The 15,435-nt window shown below is 44.7% G+C and overlaps 1 protein-coding gene across 1 annotated transcript in view; it reads right to left on the bottom strand.

Annotated features, from left to right (window-relative positions):
* Nucleotides 1–1,869: 1,869 nt before the first annotated feature.
* Nucleotides 1,870–15,435, bottom strand: part of cox10 (cytochrome c oxidase assembly factor heme A:farnesyltransferase COX10) — a 35,938-nt gene continuing 22,372 nt past the window's right edge. The window contains exons 5-7 of the mRNA XM_085762107.1: nt 10,329–10,399; nt 6,036–6,268; nt 1,870–3,014 (exon numbers count right to left, since the gene is read on the bottom strand). Coding sequence (XP_085618233.1) covers nt 2,575–3,014; nt 6,036–6,268; nt 10,329–10,399 — 744 coding nt within the window. The 3' untranslated portion in view covers nt 1,870–2,574. The remainder of the gene's footprint in view (nt 3,015–6,035; nt 6,269–10,328; nt 10,400–15,435) is intronic.

Consider the following 15,435-nt stretch of genomic DNA (forward strand, 5'->3'; position numbering starts at 1 on the left):
ATATGAAAAACAGGCGCGTGCAGATGTTTTAATTGTGGACGAACACGTGGGCGTTTCCTTCACTTCAAGCCGCAGAGTGACGGCCTGACTCATCACTATCTGATCCAAACCCTCATGCGCATATATCTTTTTTTTTTTTTAAATAATACTAAACTCTCTCTCTAGCAGAAGAAGGACCTGTTGTGCTGCAGCGTTCACGAGGTTAAACAGCGAGTTTTTTCAGACTGAAATATAGATTATTTACAACAGCATCAAAGTCGTTTTAAGCGCGCAATCGTGTGTGTGTGTGTTTGAGAGAGTGTGTGTATTATTACTGCAGGGCTAGTTTCCCTGAGGCGGTTGTACAGTTTCAGTTCAATATTGCTTTAGGATTACTGCAGCTCTCCGGCTCTTATTTTGCAACAGCCAACCTTTGAGGAGAGGCCAGAGGTCATCCGTCATCCCGGAGGTTTCGGCTGCTCGGTCCTGGAACACGATCTGTTGCCGGGACTCGACTCTGTCCGTGCGGGTAGAGAGAAGCTCCAGCACCGGGGGCCCGGCTGCAGATTGCTGTTGGGGGACTCTCTCCTGTTTACAGATGCATATTTCGCTCTTCACTTTGTGGACTCTGGCATGAGAGCTGCAGCCTCGCTCTGAATGGGCAAAATAACATGAACGATTTAATGAGCAGATATCAGCAGTGGAGAGAGGAGAGGGAGAAGAGGGCTGCTGAAATATTGTTGGCTCTTGACATTAAAAAAAAAACACAAAAGACTTTGTGAAGTTTTTCTCCTTCCTTCACCAGAGTCAGTGTGATAAATCGAAAGTACAAAGTGTCTAATAATTAAATAACTGTGCACATTCATCATCCTGCACAGTGCGGCTCAAATATCCAAGTTAAATTACAAGAAGTAAAACATATTTTTAAGTGAACGTGGGCTTCAGAAATTCCCACTTGTTGGTTTAAATAAAGTTGAACGAGCTCTTGTGGCTAAATGTGAGACTTTTCACAGTCGGGTATGAATTCACACATCTTTTTGTGTTGTGGTTTAGTGAATCAAGTGACAATTTACAGCACAGATTCTCAGTTTAATGCATCCCTTCGACAAACAGCAGCAAAATAAGAAATCAAATCCACAAACAAACTCCTAATAAGACGGGACAGCAGCGGTGACCCCTGCACCTCTGCAGGAGCGGATGTTGTAAACCTTGACGGGCCATCACGCAGGGCCGTGGAGGTTGGCGAGGACATTCAATCTCCACACAGGTTGTGTGTAGAAGTCTATGTGTGTGTTTTTTTGTTCTCCAAACTGTAACAGCTGGCTCCATCACTCCTCTGATATGAAACTCCGTATCCGGTCAGACGCTTTACGAGGGATGCCGAGCTCTTTCAGGTTTCCCGGCCTTGGCTAAATCCCTCAGCCCCCCCCTCTCAAATACACACACACACACACACACTTTAATGGAGGAGGATAACAGTGAGAGAGGAAGGGTGGGGTGTGGGTGGTGCTTGTTTCTCCAAGTGCAGTGATGGAAATGTAACCAAATACCAAAACTAGGGGTGAAGGGGCGGAAGGGGAGCACATGTTGACTGACAGGTGCAGAGGTGGCCTGTTAAACAGAGCTTATTGGAGAGATGGTGATTTGTGCTTAAATTGAACATATCCACTATAAGGCTAGAACTGAAACTTAAATCCAAATATTAGGTGCAGTCTGAGTCGGCAGCACCGCCGCATAACGAGACGTGGCAGCGGCCTGTGTGTGTTTGAGGCGTCTACTTCCAGGTACACAGCCGCTCGCTCCGGTGCTGCATTCAATTCGGGGGGCCGCCCCGAAATGGATATCTAGATTGGAAACGGTGAATGGATAAATGATGACACACAAGACAGAATTACAATCACGGTGTGTTTATTGGTAGAGAGCGTTTTACCCTTGTGTCTCTCACAGGGCTCGGCTGTTCCCTCTGTTGTGGTGCGGGCGAACCGTTCTTGAAATAACGCATTATGCAAATGAGCGAAGGCCCATCAGTGCGTTTGTTCAGTCGCAAAAAAAACAAAAAACAATGAGGTTCATTAACTGTCAAGTAGCAGGGATCAAGTAAAAGTCAAACAATTGAAAATAATCTGTTGTAGCTGCTTCAGAATGACTTTATATTTGTCCTATGTTCATATTTTCTCTTATTGATAATCAAATATAAATCTTTTGACTACACAAAGTCTTCTTGTTTGCATTTATACAATGCATTAGGGTCATAGAGCTGCTGTGTGGATCCACAGCAGCAATTTACACTGTACAACATCATTGAACATCAAGTGGCGTAAGACGTGGGGAGGGGCAGCCGGCGGGAGGGGGGGTGCCCCTGTGTCAATAAATACAGAATATGTACAGCACACACACAGTGAAATGATTACAACCTGATGTAACAATTCAGCGTGTTTCAGCCGCCTTTGATCCGAATCGTTTTCCAGCTCGGTGAGAAACCGCTGGCTTGAATTAAACACACAGGTGTCCGTCGGCCCGGCCCCCACCGAGCATGATGGGCAGGGGTCGTGGGGATGCAGAGCGAGTCTTTTTAGAGGTGTCAGTGACGCTTAGTTAGCTCTGCAGCGTGAGGGGTAAAGATGGCGCCGGGGGCGGAGCGGCGTCGGGCGGCGGCGACTCCCTGCGAGGCTTCTTGCAGGTGAGCGCCAGCAGCAGCAGCATGGGCAGGTGCCACAGGCTGCAGAAGAACAGCTTGCGGGCGCTGTTGCGGTCGCCCTTGCGGTGGAAGCGGAAGGCCAGGTAGCTGATGTACAGGTTGATGGGGAGGGAGATGACGGGGAAGGTCCAGGTGGTGACGTCCAGCGCCGGCGCCAGGGTGGACAGGCCGATCAGACCCAGGCTGTGGCGCAGGGCCACCCGCCGGCACATGGCCGGGTGGGTGACGGACATCATGCGGTAGCCGCCGCGGGAGTAGTCCTCCCTCAAGTTCCAGCTGAGGGCGTTGAAGTGGGGGAACTGCCAGCTGTACAGGAAACCGCCCAGCAACAAAGCACCTGGGGAGGGGAGACGGAGGAAGGGAGAGATAAAAAAAGAAGGAGGGGGGAGGATTAATGATGCAGCCTGCAGAATCTGACGGACTAATGCAATGCTTCTTTAAAGGGATAGTTCAACATTTTGGAAAACTGGCCCATTGCCATACTCCCTATAGCCTTAGGAGTAGGTTCGTTACCTATAATTGTCGGTGCAAGCTATTGTTAGAACGGCGGAGCAGAGCCACAAGCTGCTCAGAGCTACGCTACAGAGGCTCGTGGGATTTCTTGGTTTCCCTCATCAAACTCATCAAATACACAATCCAACAACTCCAAAACGCTCTCGGGATTTGCACTGCCACCCAGTTCACGGCTCCGCCGGTGTCAGTGCAAATCGCGCGAGATTTGCACAGACACAGGCAGAGCACTACACTGAGACACTGGGAGCTTCCACTACAAACAAGCTTAAAATATAGACTTATTTAATTTTTTTCGGAACAATTTCTCATGTTGGGGCTTCAATACAAGAGGGACATTACAGACGAGCTGTGTGGAGGTATTTGGATGTTTTTTGGTGTGTCTTTTTGGACGAAGAAAATTTAGCCCTGTTCGCTACCGTCATATGGACATGCAGTGCTGCGCGGAGCCCTGCTGTAACTCAGAGAAGGCACGGATGACTCTGAAACTTCTCCCAGCCCTTGGTCGACATGAGGGTGAATAGATAGATTAAATTTGAATTTTGGGTGAACTATCCCTTTAAAGGTACCGAAACTATAGGGATTATGGCAATGGGCCACTTTGCCGAAATGTTGAACTATCCCTTTAATTCACACTCAGCTGCCAGTTATTTGAACATTTGTGGACACAAGTGCCTGAAAACCAACACACAAAATTTAGGTTTTTTTCAGTGTGAGATAATCTGGATATGAATAATATGAGTGTCTAACAACCAAACAGAACCGCCTCTGCTCCTGCTACCCATTGAAAATGTTATGTTAGGTGCATATAAGGGCAACGCTGGAGCGGGATGAGTTGCCATGGAGTCAGTGGTCCTCTTAAAATAAACAGCAATTGAATGGAAAAGCCAGTAAATTCATTAAACCTGATGGAGAAAGAGCCACTAACTATCTGCAGCATAAACACCAACTTGTGTGAGCACCCCTCAGGGATACACAATGACACACATCTCGCACAGTTACCATAACAGATCATTTAACGTGTCTCACCAAACAAGCTGGATGAATCCCCCCCAACCTCCACACACACACACACACACACACACACACACACACACACACACACACACACAGTCCGTCTCCCCACTAACTTAACATCACATTCATTGGGCTCCATGCTTTTGTCCACAGCCGCTCACAGTAAGTGCATTCAGCCTGCACAGGCACCAGAACGAGGACAACGAGCAGCACTGCAGGGATTCTGGGTCATATGTAAATAAAGCTTTATGTAGTGTGATGTCAGCCAGTGAACGCAGCAGAGCGCAACAAGTCACAAAAGGTGTTGGAGCAGGAAACACACAGAAACGTGAGTCAACTGTGGCTGCAGCAATTATTTTCAGTGCTGATTAATTATAAAAACACATTTAATTTAGTATCATACAAGTCGACAAGCAACATGATAAATTGTTTCAGCTGTAGATTTACTGAAACCGCACTTTTGGACAAACATAACCTGACAAACTGTTAGAAAATATGTGGTTTATCTTTAACTGTGACCATTGAGCTTTGTGTTGGTTTGACAAACCCAAAGGCTGAGTATCAAAAAGGAACAAACAAGGGCGACAAATGTGGCTGCATGAATTTTTACATATTGCAGCTGCTCTTTGTCCCACACAGTGTCTGCACACAGGAAACAGCCTCAGCGCTCAGCTCTGCCACAACATGCACTTTTTGTATCAAAGGTGAGAACAGTGTCAGAACTGATGGCGCCACAGCGGTTAAATACGGACACGGGAGATGTGAGTAGAAAAGCACAAAGTGATGTTTTTAGATAGCTTCAAAAGGTATTTAATTTACACTCAGTACGTGTACATGCAGAGCTAAATCAATCTATGCGCATAGCTCCACTTGAGCGTCTGGTTCTTCTGTTCTGTCCATGTCCCAGTTTACATGCAACAGGGAAAATTGGGTAACTGACGGTGTCCGCCTCTTCAACATAAGAGTTGTTTGTGTAGTTTCAGCGGGTTAATACAGACCATTTTCCGGTCGATTTTTCTGTCACAGAGTAAAAAAATGGAAATAAATAACTTAGACTTCAGTTCCTGACAGGACGTGCCGGTCCAGGCCGGGTTCAGGAAGAAAATAGGCTTGTTTTTTTTGTTTTTTTCTTTGCCTACTTCGTGCCGGCTTCTTCTACACTTAACGTCACCTTTACTGCTGTGAAGCATGTGCACTGCATTGTCCAGCTTCAGTCCGATTAAGGCGTACACATGCAGAAGAGAATCGGTTTCCAATCGGGCTGTCTTAGTCGGATTTGGAGAAGTCCTGTATTAGTCGAGACTAACGCATTTACATGCACTTCAGTTGTCCAGTTATCATCATTATCATCAACCTTTATTTAACCAGGCAAAAAATTGCTAAAAAAAAAATCTTATTTAAGTCGGATTAAGGCAAAAAAAATTTTTTTTCAACTGTCGTGTAAACTGTCAACTGGTTCTCAAACTTTTTTACATCAAGGCCCCCTAAACTGACACAAATTAGACCATGGACAAAATTTTTTGAAACAAACACCAGTAATACACAAATATTTGTTTTCCGAGACTGAATAACGTTACTATTTAAGTCAATGTACGTTCAAATTAGGGCCAATAGCGTGAATTTTTGGAAACATTTTGAGAGATTTCTGGAGAAAAAAAATGTAATATTTCTGGAAAAAAGTGGTAACATTTCGAGAAAAAGTTGGGGACCCCCTTGAACCCTCTCAAGGACCCCTTGGGGTCCCCGGACCCCACTTTGAGAATCACTGGTGTAAACGTACTAACTGATGTAAAGCAGAGAGAAAGCAGAACCACTGCTGAGTGAGTCGTACCTGGGTCCAGACACCCCGTGGCGGCCGTCCAGCCCATGATGGGAGGAATGGCGCCGACCACCGCCCCCACCCAGGTGTTGGTGATGCTGAGCCTCTTGAGCGGCGTGTAGCAGCAGGTGTAGAGGAAGATGTTGAGGGCGCCCAGGAAGCCCGTTAAGGGGTTCACCGCCAGCGTGAGCAGAGCCACCCCGGGGACGCCGCAGGCCAGGGCGAAGAACACGGCGTGGAGGGGACTGAAAACGACAGAGACAAAGGGAGACAAGATGTGACAGTCAGCCTAATCAGACAAAGAAACAAACATACAAAAGCAAAATGTACAAAGATGAGATTCTGATGTTTTTCTTCTTTTCATAAAAGCCATGTTGCATTACGCAGATTCAGGCGGGACTATGCCATGATGATAAAAGTTTTGCTGTGCTTGTGCACACACAATACAGGACAGCGATAACCAAACATGCTCGACACACGTGCACAGCCATGGGGGCCACACACTGACAGTCTGCAGCCGCGCATGGCCGACTCTCAAAAACGGGAGGCTTTAGAAGAAGCTCATCTGATAAGAGTTTGTCGGAGGAGGTGGGGGGGGATAAAAGTAGCCCTGCAAGATGAAGAGCATGTGCACACGCCGGAGATCAAAACTAGCTGAAGAAAACCACAGTGGCTCGGGCTTTTAGCCGGATGAAGATTTCCTCCTCCTCCTCCTCCCCTCATCTTTTATTGAAAGCAGTGATGGTGAGGTCTGGTTCAAATTCACCAGTAAATGCTCCATAAATTAAAGAGAGGGTAGATTAAAATCTTGACCAAACGCAGGCCTTTTTCTTCAAAAAAAGCAAACAGGGCTTTTATTTTGGTGGCGTGGCCCGAGCGGGAAGATTGCTACATTAATGTGATTAGTGGTGTTATGTCTGTTTTATGTGGGCTGAGGTGGGGCCGCGCAGGCTGCCTATGGGCTGTTGACAGTCTGGCAGTGGGTTGGGCTCAGCGGGGGTCATGTGGGGAGGGAGGGGGGGGTGCAGTGCGTCACATGTCCTGAGGCCGGTCCACTGTCCTCTGCCGCCGCAGTCATAACGTCAGGTGGGTGAAGTCAACGCAGAAAGGCAGGGATGTGGGCAGCCGGGTCGGACCACAACCAAAGCCATGGATCCCCGATGTTAAACAGCAGGTAATGAGTCAGGGAAACAGGAAGATTCCACTTAAAACTCGGTGACCTGTTAAATACTCCGGTGGTAAGGAACTGCAGTGAGCCTAAACAATACAGAGCCTTTAGGGAGCAAAGTGAAAAAATACTGGGGACAGGCTTCGGATTACAACCCTCTCTCTGTGGCCACAAGAGCACAAAAAAAAAAACAATTTTCCCTGAATACAAGTGGAAAAAGAAATGGAGGAAAAATGCTAAATATGGATAAGATGGTAAACAACAACAATGAGAGCTGTAAACGAGTTCACGTATCGGCGCTGAGAGCGAGATTGAAGTGAATTAAACATTAAACTCCTCCATAGCACAGCGCATATTCGGCCATAAAAAAAATCATTATCTCACCCCCCCACCATGATTCAGACATTCAGGAATACAGTCGTTTAAAAAAAACAAAAAAAAACATAGTCGCTAAAGTTCATTTCTGACCTTGGAAAAAGTAGTTTGAGAAGAAAAGACATGAAAACCCTGAGATGAAGCTTGAAAGCACAATAGAGAGCTGGAAAATTCACTAACTTTTAAAACAGAACGTGACTGACAACAACAGAAAGACACTTGATGAGGAGACAAACACTACGCTACATGTGTCTTCAACTTCCTGACACTAAAAAAAAACAAAACAAAAAAAACGTCTTTTATGCTGCTTCTCCCCGCTAAGCTGAGAGTTATTCGCCATCACCACCACATGTGGAGGGACTCCACATTCTGCAAAACCACAACAGACGTGTGCAGGACTGTGATCCACGTTTTACAGGAGAACAATAAAAGGTGGGGAAGATGATACACTATAGTAGTTCCCGACATAAAACGGCTAAGTATTGCTAACATCATACTTGGCAGAGGGGTGTGTGGGGGGAAGGGGGTGGAGGCGGGGGGCATCATTTGACTCATAAAAAGCCTCGTTCTGGAAACAAGATGGAAAATGTGTAAAATACGGCCTTTTGATGAATTGTTTGACAGGACGGTCCGGCCTCCCATCTGCTGGCCGTCTCTACGCGAGACGCTGTAAGTGTGAGGGGAGCGAGAGTATAACGTTTCTGTGTGTCTCACAGACACACACACACTCTCACACACACTGCCTTTTGTCAGGGGCACACTAAAAAGCCGGAGAGAAGAGGCTGTGTTTAGACAGTCGGAGCACATCTTCAATCACCAGCTCAACAGCAGGAGAGGCCGCGTTTAAACAGTGTGTCAATGGAGAATTCCTCCGACTGGGACCAGAGATAGCTGCGGGTCACGGCTCAGTTATGATACCGACAGGCTGCTCGCTCATAAACTTACTCTGTTAATGGTACAAATTAGCCGGCCACAGAGGTATGTATGTGTATGTGTGTGTGTAGCTTCCTGGAGCTGGCTGCCTGTGAACTCAACTGGTTGTGAAAAGTGTTTCATTGTCTTTTTAAGTTGTTTTGTTTTTGTTCCTCCTGATTGAATGAAAATGAGAGAGGTTCTGTAGGGGAGGACATTTCCCAACAACGACATTTAGGCGTGGAGGGAAAAAATCAATACACCAAAGTATTTCAATGTTTTGTATGGCAATATTGTATCGATATACAGATGCCAAGTGTCAATCTGAACAGACTAAGAAGAAAAAATAAATGTTAACAAAGTTTTCATCACTTGCAGTTGAAAAAAAGCTGCAAATTGCAATATTTGCAATATCACAATAATATCGTATCCAGATTAGGGACGTCGCAGTTACTCGTTTTCACATTAACCGCTGTATTAAACACCAAGGTCAATTAATCGTAAAGATTCCCGAATACTGTCACTTTCCCAAAAATGATGTTGGAACCATGTCGGCAGATCAACGCAACTTGCATGGAATGAAAACAAAGTTACACAATACACAATTTTGTTTTCATTCGTTAAATTATGTTAATGTCAGTCTACCTAACGTAGCATTGAATTGGTAGGAATTTAAATGTTAGCGTGTCATTTGTAACGAAAAAAAAAGAATTGAAAAAAACTTTAATATTTGGTATAGATGAGAATTAACGACTTTAATATTTCAAACATTTCCCCTGGGGGATTAACAGTTGGTCATTTATTATTAGATACTACTAATATTTTTTGTATATAATTAGTAATTATATTTTGACTGTATTTGATTTTACAGATTCAGTGTTGTGAAATTAATTAATGTATAATAATCATGATAATCATAATACCATCATTATTTCTCACACAATAATCGTACCAAGAAAATCTGTAATTGTGACATCCCCAATCGAGACACAAGTATCCTGATAATATTGTATCACAGGGTCTCTGGTTATTCCCACCACTACTGACAATGTGTGGTTGTTTTCGGGGGTTTTTGTGGGTCATGAATGTGTGTGTGTGTGTGACAGTTTCCTAGAAATTTGCAGGGGCATGTTGGAGCATCCAGTTCAAGGCAGAGGTCATCTGTCATTTCAGCAGTGGAGGCAGAAACGTCAGACAGACTACACCCTAACCTCCACTTCATCCCTCGTCCTCCTGGACCTGGCAACAAGCTCACGTTACACCTGACAGGTGTCCTGCAGAGGATCCTCACTGCATGTGTGTCTCTGGCAGCGTTCAGCCTCCGTCCTTCACTATTTCTCACTCACACACACACACACACACACAGCTGGTGATGTGTGCCAATGCCATAATAAGTCAATAAGTAACGCTGGAACAGAAGTACAGTATGTAAATCAATACTGGATGTGCGCTGAGTACCACTGTTTTATTCAAGCTTCATTATAATAAAACACAACACCAACAACACCCACCGGCTCTGACACCACAGGCTGTTATGTCACGTTTCACTCCCTGCAACAAAAACCGTCCCTCAGTGAGACCGGGGAACTTTTGACATTGGTCCGGTATGAAGTGCACAAAAAGCAGCTTGGATGGCTCAGCAGCTGTCACGTAATGTTGCCGCGGTGCCACGGCTCTGAACCCAACTCCAGCTCACGCTGCGCTCTTGCCTCTCTCTCTCCTTTTGCACACTCTCCAGCAATTTTTTTTTTTTTTTTTTGAAGCAATAAACGGTGCAGAGGGAGTCAGTGTGTCAAGTATGTCGTGAGAAAAACGCCGTTAAATAAGCAGAGAAGCTGAAAAAGCTGTACCTGATCTGTCCTCTGACGAGTGGACGGTTCTTTGTCCGGTTCATGTTGGAGTCAAAGGGCACCTCGAAGTACTGCGGAGACAGGAGGACGGAGGCGGTTAATGCAGGAGACACATAAACACGGCACAATGACACACAGTGTTCCACATTCAGACTGAAAACAAAAAATGTCATAACTCCAAACGCTGCAGGAAACAATGAAAACTCATCACGCTGGGCTGTAAAACTGCAGTCAGAGATTATTTTATGGGCAGTTAAAAGTATTTTTATGCGTGTGCTTCTTGCACACCTCCTACACTGCAGCTCTGAAGGTACAAGAGTGCTTTTAGAGGATTCAGATTTTGTTGTTTTTAATAGTGGTGAGGTGCAAAGCTTGGGCTGGCAGAGAGGGGATCCAGTCACTCTGAATATGGTGGAGCAAAGATGGACGACTTCCACCGCTGCTTCATATACGAGTCCTTCTATACGACATCTGGACAGAAACAAAGCGAAGGAAGTCGCTTAAGACACGGTCACAGCAAATCTCTGAGCCAAATGGTCACCCTGCACCTTTGGGAGGGAGTGGACTGGAGGTGGAAGGTGGAGCTGTTGGGTGGGAGATGGTGGCGGAGGGGTGGTGGGTTCTGGGATACAACTATGTGAAAAACTACTTATACTCCTGTTTTATGATCTGCTCTGGAGGAGTATGCTTCAAAGTGCTCCCATGAGATTGGCAATGTGTGACTTAAATGCAAACACATGGGGTGCTTATATGCAGGAACTGGCTAATCTATGTGTGTGTGTGCGTGTGTGCACGGGGCAAACTCACATAAATGTGTGCATTTCCCTTCCTGCATAAGAGCCTTTAACTAATGAAGAAAACAGATAAAGCACTTAAGACTTGGGAATATCAAGAGCCATCTCCTCTGATATATGGTTCACATAAAATGTCTAATAAACAGATAATCCACTTTTCTCTGCTTAAACCCCAGTTTCCAGATTTACTGCGCTCATGACATCGGAAAGCCACCATTTTATTAAAGAACCCCCCCTCCCCTCCTCCCTCGGTGGAGGACATTGCATTTCATATTGTATAGATTTTTTATTTTTTATTTTGAAGCACATTAGGGGGCGTGGGCTGCACCATTAAGGCCTGATGCACACAGATATCTCACATTACCCGGCTGAGACGTCGCCGAGTCACGATCCAAATGCAGAAGAAAAAAGATCAAACGCTGCTGATAACTTTGAAATTTGGCCTTTTTTTTTTTTAATGAGGTTGCATCAGGTTTTGGAGGTTTTTTTGGGGGGGAGAGGACACATTAAACCTCGACAACAACGCTACGAAATGACTCCGCTCAAATGCTAAACACGAGTCTTCGTCTGGGCCGCCGTTTTTTTTTTTTTACATTACCTCTCATCCTGATTTGCATGAGCCCATTAGTGAACTTTGTCAGGACGTCGGGGGCTAGAAGTGGCTCATAATGACATTTAGCCAAAGTGCAATTGTGCTATTATTTTTGCATTATTTTGGAGATAAAATTAGCAGAGTAATATAAGAAGCAGAGCCTTTGAAGTGAACGGGGAAGTAGAAGTCTCAGAGTTTTGGACTCTGCTGTATGTTATTTGGCTGAAACTGCTGCAGCACTAAAACCTCCTCAACCAAGCAGAGTCATTAAAATTAACTCTCTTCATTTGCTCCAAAGAAAATCTTCTGCTCCCTTCCCTTTTTTCTTTTTCTTTCTTAGCTTCACTTGTCATAGAGCTGAGCTGAGCTGAGCTGAGCTGGGCCTGACTGGACTGGACTGGGCCAGGCTAATGCGCAGCTGTGTATGCGGCTGTGGGACCCCAAAGGCCCAGACTGAGGTGTTAATTCTATTTCCTGGGTCAGGAAATGCGTCAGGAGGTCAGGGGCCGTATGAGACAGAGAGGGAGAGAGAGAGAGAGGGAGAGAGGGAACTGCACTTTGTGGCCGGGGCCAGAGCGGAGCAGCGGTGGAGCAGGCCTCAGGCAGGCCCGGGGCCAAGCTCGCTGCAACACTGCTCACATAAAATGGATCCACTTAGTTTCCAATAACATCATCCCACATGTTTAAGAAAAAAGAAAAGAAAGAAAAAAGACAGAGCCTGATAGCGTGCAGCACAACAGTGGTCTGTGCATTGTGCACTAGACACCTGTGCAGCAAATGAGACGAGGAAGAAAGTTCACAGAGGGGGAAAGAAGAAAAAACACATTATCTACAGTGTTGCTGTTGTTTGGACGGACCTGTCGCGTGTTTACACGGATGATTTGATGTGAATGTCAAAGTCAGCGGCTCCGCCTCTCTGCGTGCGCTGCGCTGTCAATTCAGTTTGTCCACTGCTGCTCTGGTTCCTCCCTCTCTGCCTTTTAAGTCAGAGTGCCTCATCTGGTTCGCATCAGTGGCTCCCTCGGCCCATGTCATTATTTCCGCCCAACACTGCCATGTGTTACAGTGATGGCATTAAAGTAACTGGGCCATGTGTGATTTCTGTGTGTGTGTGTGTGTGTGTGTGTGTGTGTGTGTGTGTGTGTGTGCGTGCGTGCAGCTACAGGTAGGTCTAAGACGCTGCAACGGTTCAGAGTGCATCACTTTAAATTTGATGGATTTTCACAGGTCTTGAGTTTAGTGAGTTGACATGACATGAAGTGGTTCTGGTGTTTAGTCCATACCAGACCAGACCAGGATAAACTAGTCTAGTGTATATTTACTGACAAGCTGATAAATACTGATAAAGGGGAATAAAAATATACTAAAAAGTGTCTTATCATTTATTGTCATGGGCATAATATTTAGGAAAAAAATACACAAAATAAAATTAACCTCTGCTCATTTAAGAAAGATTACAGATAAAAGTTTGATTAAATATAATAATCAGACATATCACAAGCTTAATAAAATTGTTTTAAATAGTGTGTCTAGATACACTGCATTACATTTTAATGTTTCTAACCTAGTGCCATTTAACACAACCCATTAGAAGCTTTATTTTACAGCTTTGCTTTAAATTTTTTCCCCCAAAAATATCTGATTTGTTTATTTCAGTATTTTTTATAAATAAACAGATAAAAAGTGAGAGAAAAGTGCGTGTCAGTGGGTTTTGGACATACTTTCAACAGCCTCTCTTCATCTTCAGCATAAACAATAAACTAATGTTCAAATTCTATTATCACATCTTCAAGTGAAATCTTCATTATCATATCTAATTTAAACTGCAGGTGAGTTTGCAGAGCTAAATATAACATGTTTCATGGCAGTGTATAAAGAAAGCTTTGAAACTGGATGGAGGACATAAATCCATCAAACTTGTCTGGATCAATACGGACTCCAGTACATGGATACAAGGATCTAGGAGGATATACACAACGAGATGGCCTGTGCAACTGAACCGGAAGTTATGGAGAGTCTGGCTGCTGCTCTCAATTATGGCCACGAACACACTCACACAAAACCCCATAACTGTAGGGGCAATTATCTGCCAGATGATGAGGACTGAAAACAGGCGAGAGCAAAGTGAGAAGCAAAGACGAGGGGGTGTTCAGCTGCCAGACCCTCCGAGCTATCAAAGACAGAACGTGATCCACCGCCAACCACCCGGGCTGAATTGATAACAGGCTGCAGGCAGGCAGGCATTTCCTATTCCTGGGTAGAGGCTGAGGAAGATAACTTGGCTTTGTACCGTGGTGACGCCATGAACAGCATCTACAGTGGCATCATGCAAACGTTTGGGTCAAAATTCATGTTAATGTGAACAGTTCAGCAAGTGGAAGACGAAATGATCTCCAAATCATCTTTTACATTTTCAAAATGAGGGTGCATAGTTAGTACCTAGTTAGCCCCCCCCCCCCCCTTTGGAACCTATCACAGTGTGTAAATAGTAAATATTTGTTATCTGAGAGCTCAAGTCTCCTGGGTTTCCCTTTCTTTTGCAGGCTGCTGCTTTGTTTCCTCTTTTCACACAAAATTGTAGAAAACAAAAATAATAATACACTGATGTTGCTTAAAATATTACAAAACAGTGATTCTTGTTTAACTTTATGCCTTTTAGAGATCATTTAATCTTCCACTTGCTTAACTCTTCACATGAACAGAAGTTTTGACCATGGGTGCCCAAACCTTTCCATGATGCCACTGTGTGTGATGAATGTGTGGTGAAACATAAAGGTTGTTTATTTTGTAACTAGGGCTGCAACTAACGGATATTTTCATTATTGATTAATAGTCGATTACTTAAACGATTAATCAATTAGTTGTTTGGTCAATGAAATGTTAAAAAAAATGTTGAAAAATGTCAATTAATTTCCCAAACCACGACGACTTCCTCCAATGTCTTGTTTTGTCCACAAAGAGATACTCAGTTTATTGTCATAAAGGAACAAAGAAACCAGAAATGTTCACATTAAAGAAGTTGAAATCAGAGAATTTTGACTTTTTTTTCTTTAAAAAAACTACTCAAAGTGATTTTTCGACTATCAAAATAGTTGTCGAATAATTTATTAATCGATTACGGTTCGATTAATTGTTGCAGCTCTAATTGTTACTACTTTAATAATGCACCACCAGTCACTCCTTGTGCTCCCCATTGGGAGTCAGGTTGCCAGATCGGACCAGCCCCACACGACAAGCACACCTCCGATCTGCCAGCAAAGAAAACACAGGGAAGTGCAGTGAAGGTCGACACGGTAACTATGCAGCGTGCGTTTACTGTGTTTACACGAGTGTGCTTAAAGAATACACACAGCTGAGCAGCTGTACGGCTTTGGCTCACAGGAACGTCAGGCGGCCTTAACGGCTCGTCTCTCCCGCTTTGCCGAGTGAAACCCAGGTGCTGGGGCTAAACCCAACAATGAGACCAAGTCATCACTTGTCAGCGAGTCAACTGTGTTGCGCGCTGGCGGAGAGAACGCGGAGAGTCGAACCTGGGGCGGTGCTCCGATAACGTGAGCCAAGTCTACTTAAAAGGGCTCGAGGGCTCTCAAAGCCCCTTCAGCGCCGACTGTGAACGCTCTCTGATCAGCCACTTGACAAACAAGCAGTCAAAGATTTACATAGATTAAGCTGTCCTCAGAAGTCAATTCAATGGTCCTGGCAGACTTTCAAGTCAAATGAA

Source organism: Trachurus japonicus, chromosome 19, assembly GCF_045865225.1.
Source record: "Trachurus japonicus isolate A0001 chromosome 19, Traja_1.0".
In the NCBI taxonomy this organism is placed as follows: domain Eukaryota; kingdom Metazoa; phylum Chordata; class Actinopteri; order Carangiformes; family Carangidae; genus Trachurus; species Trachurus japonicus.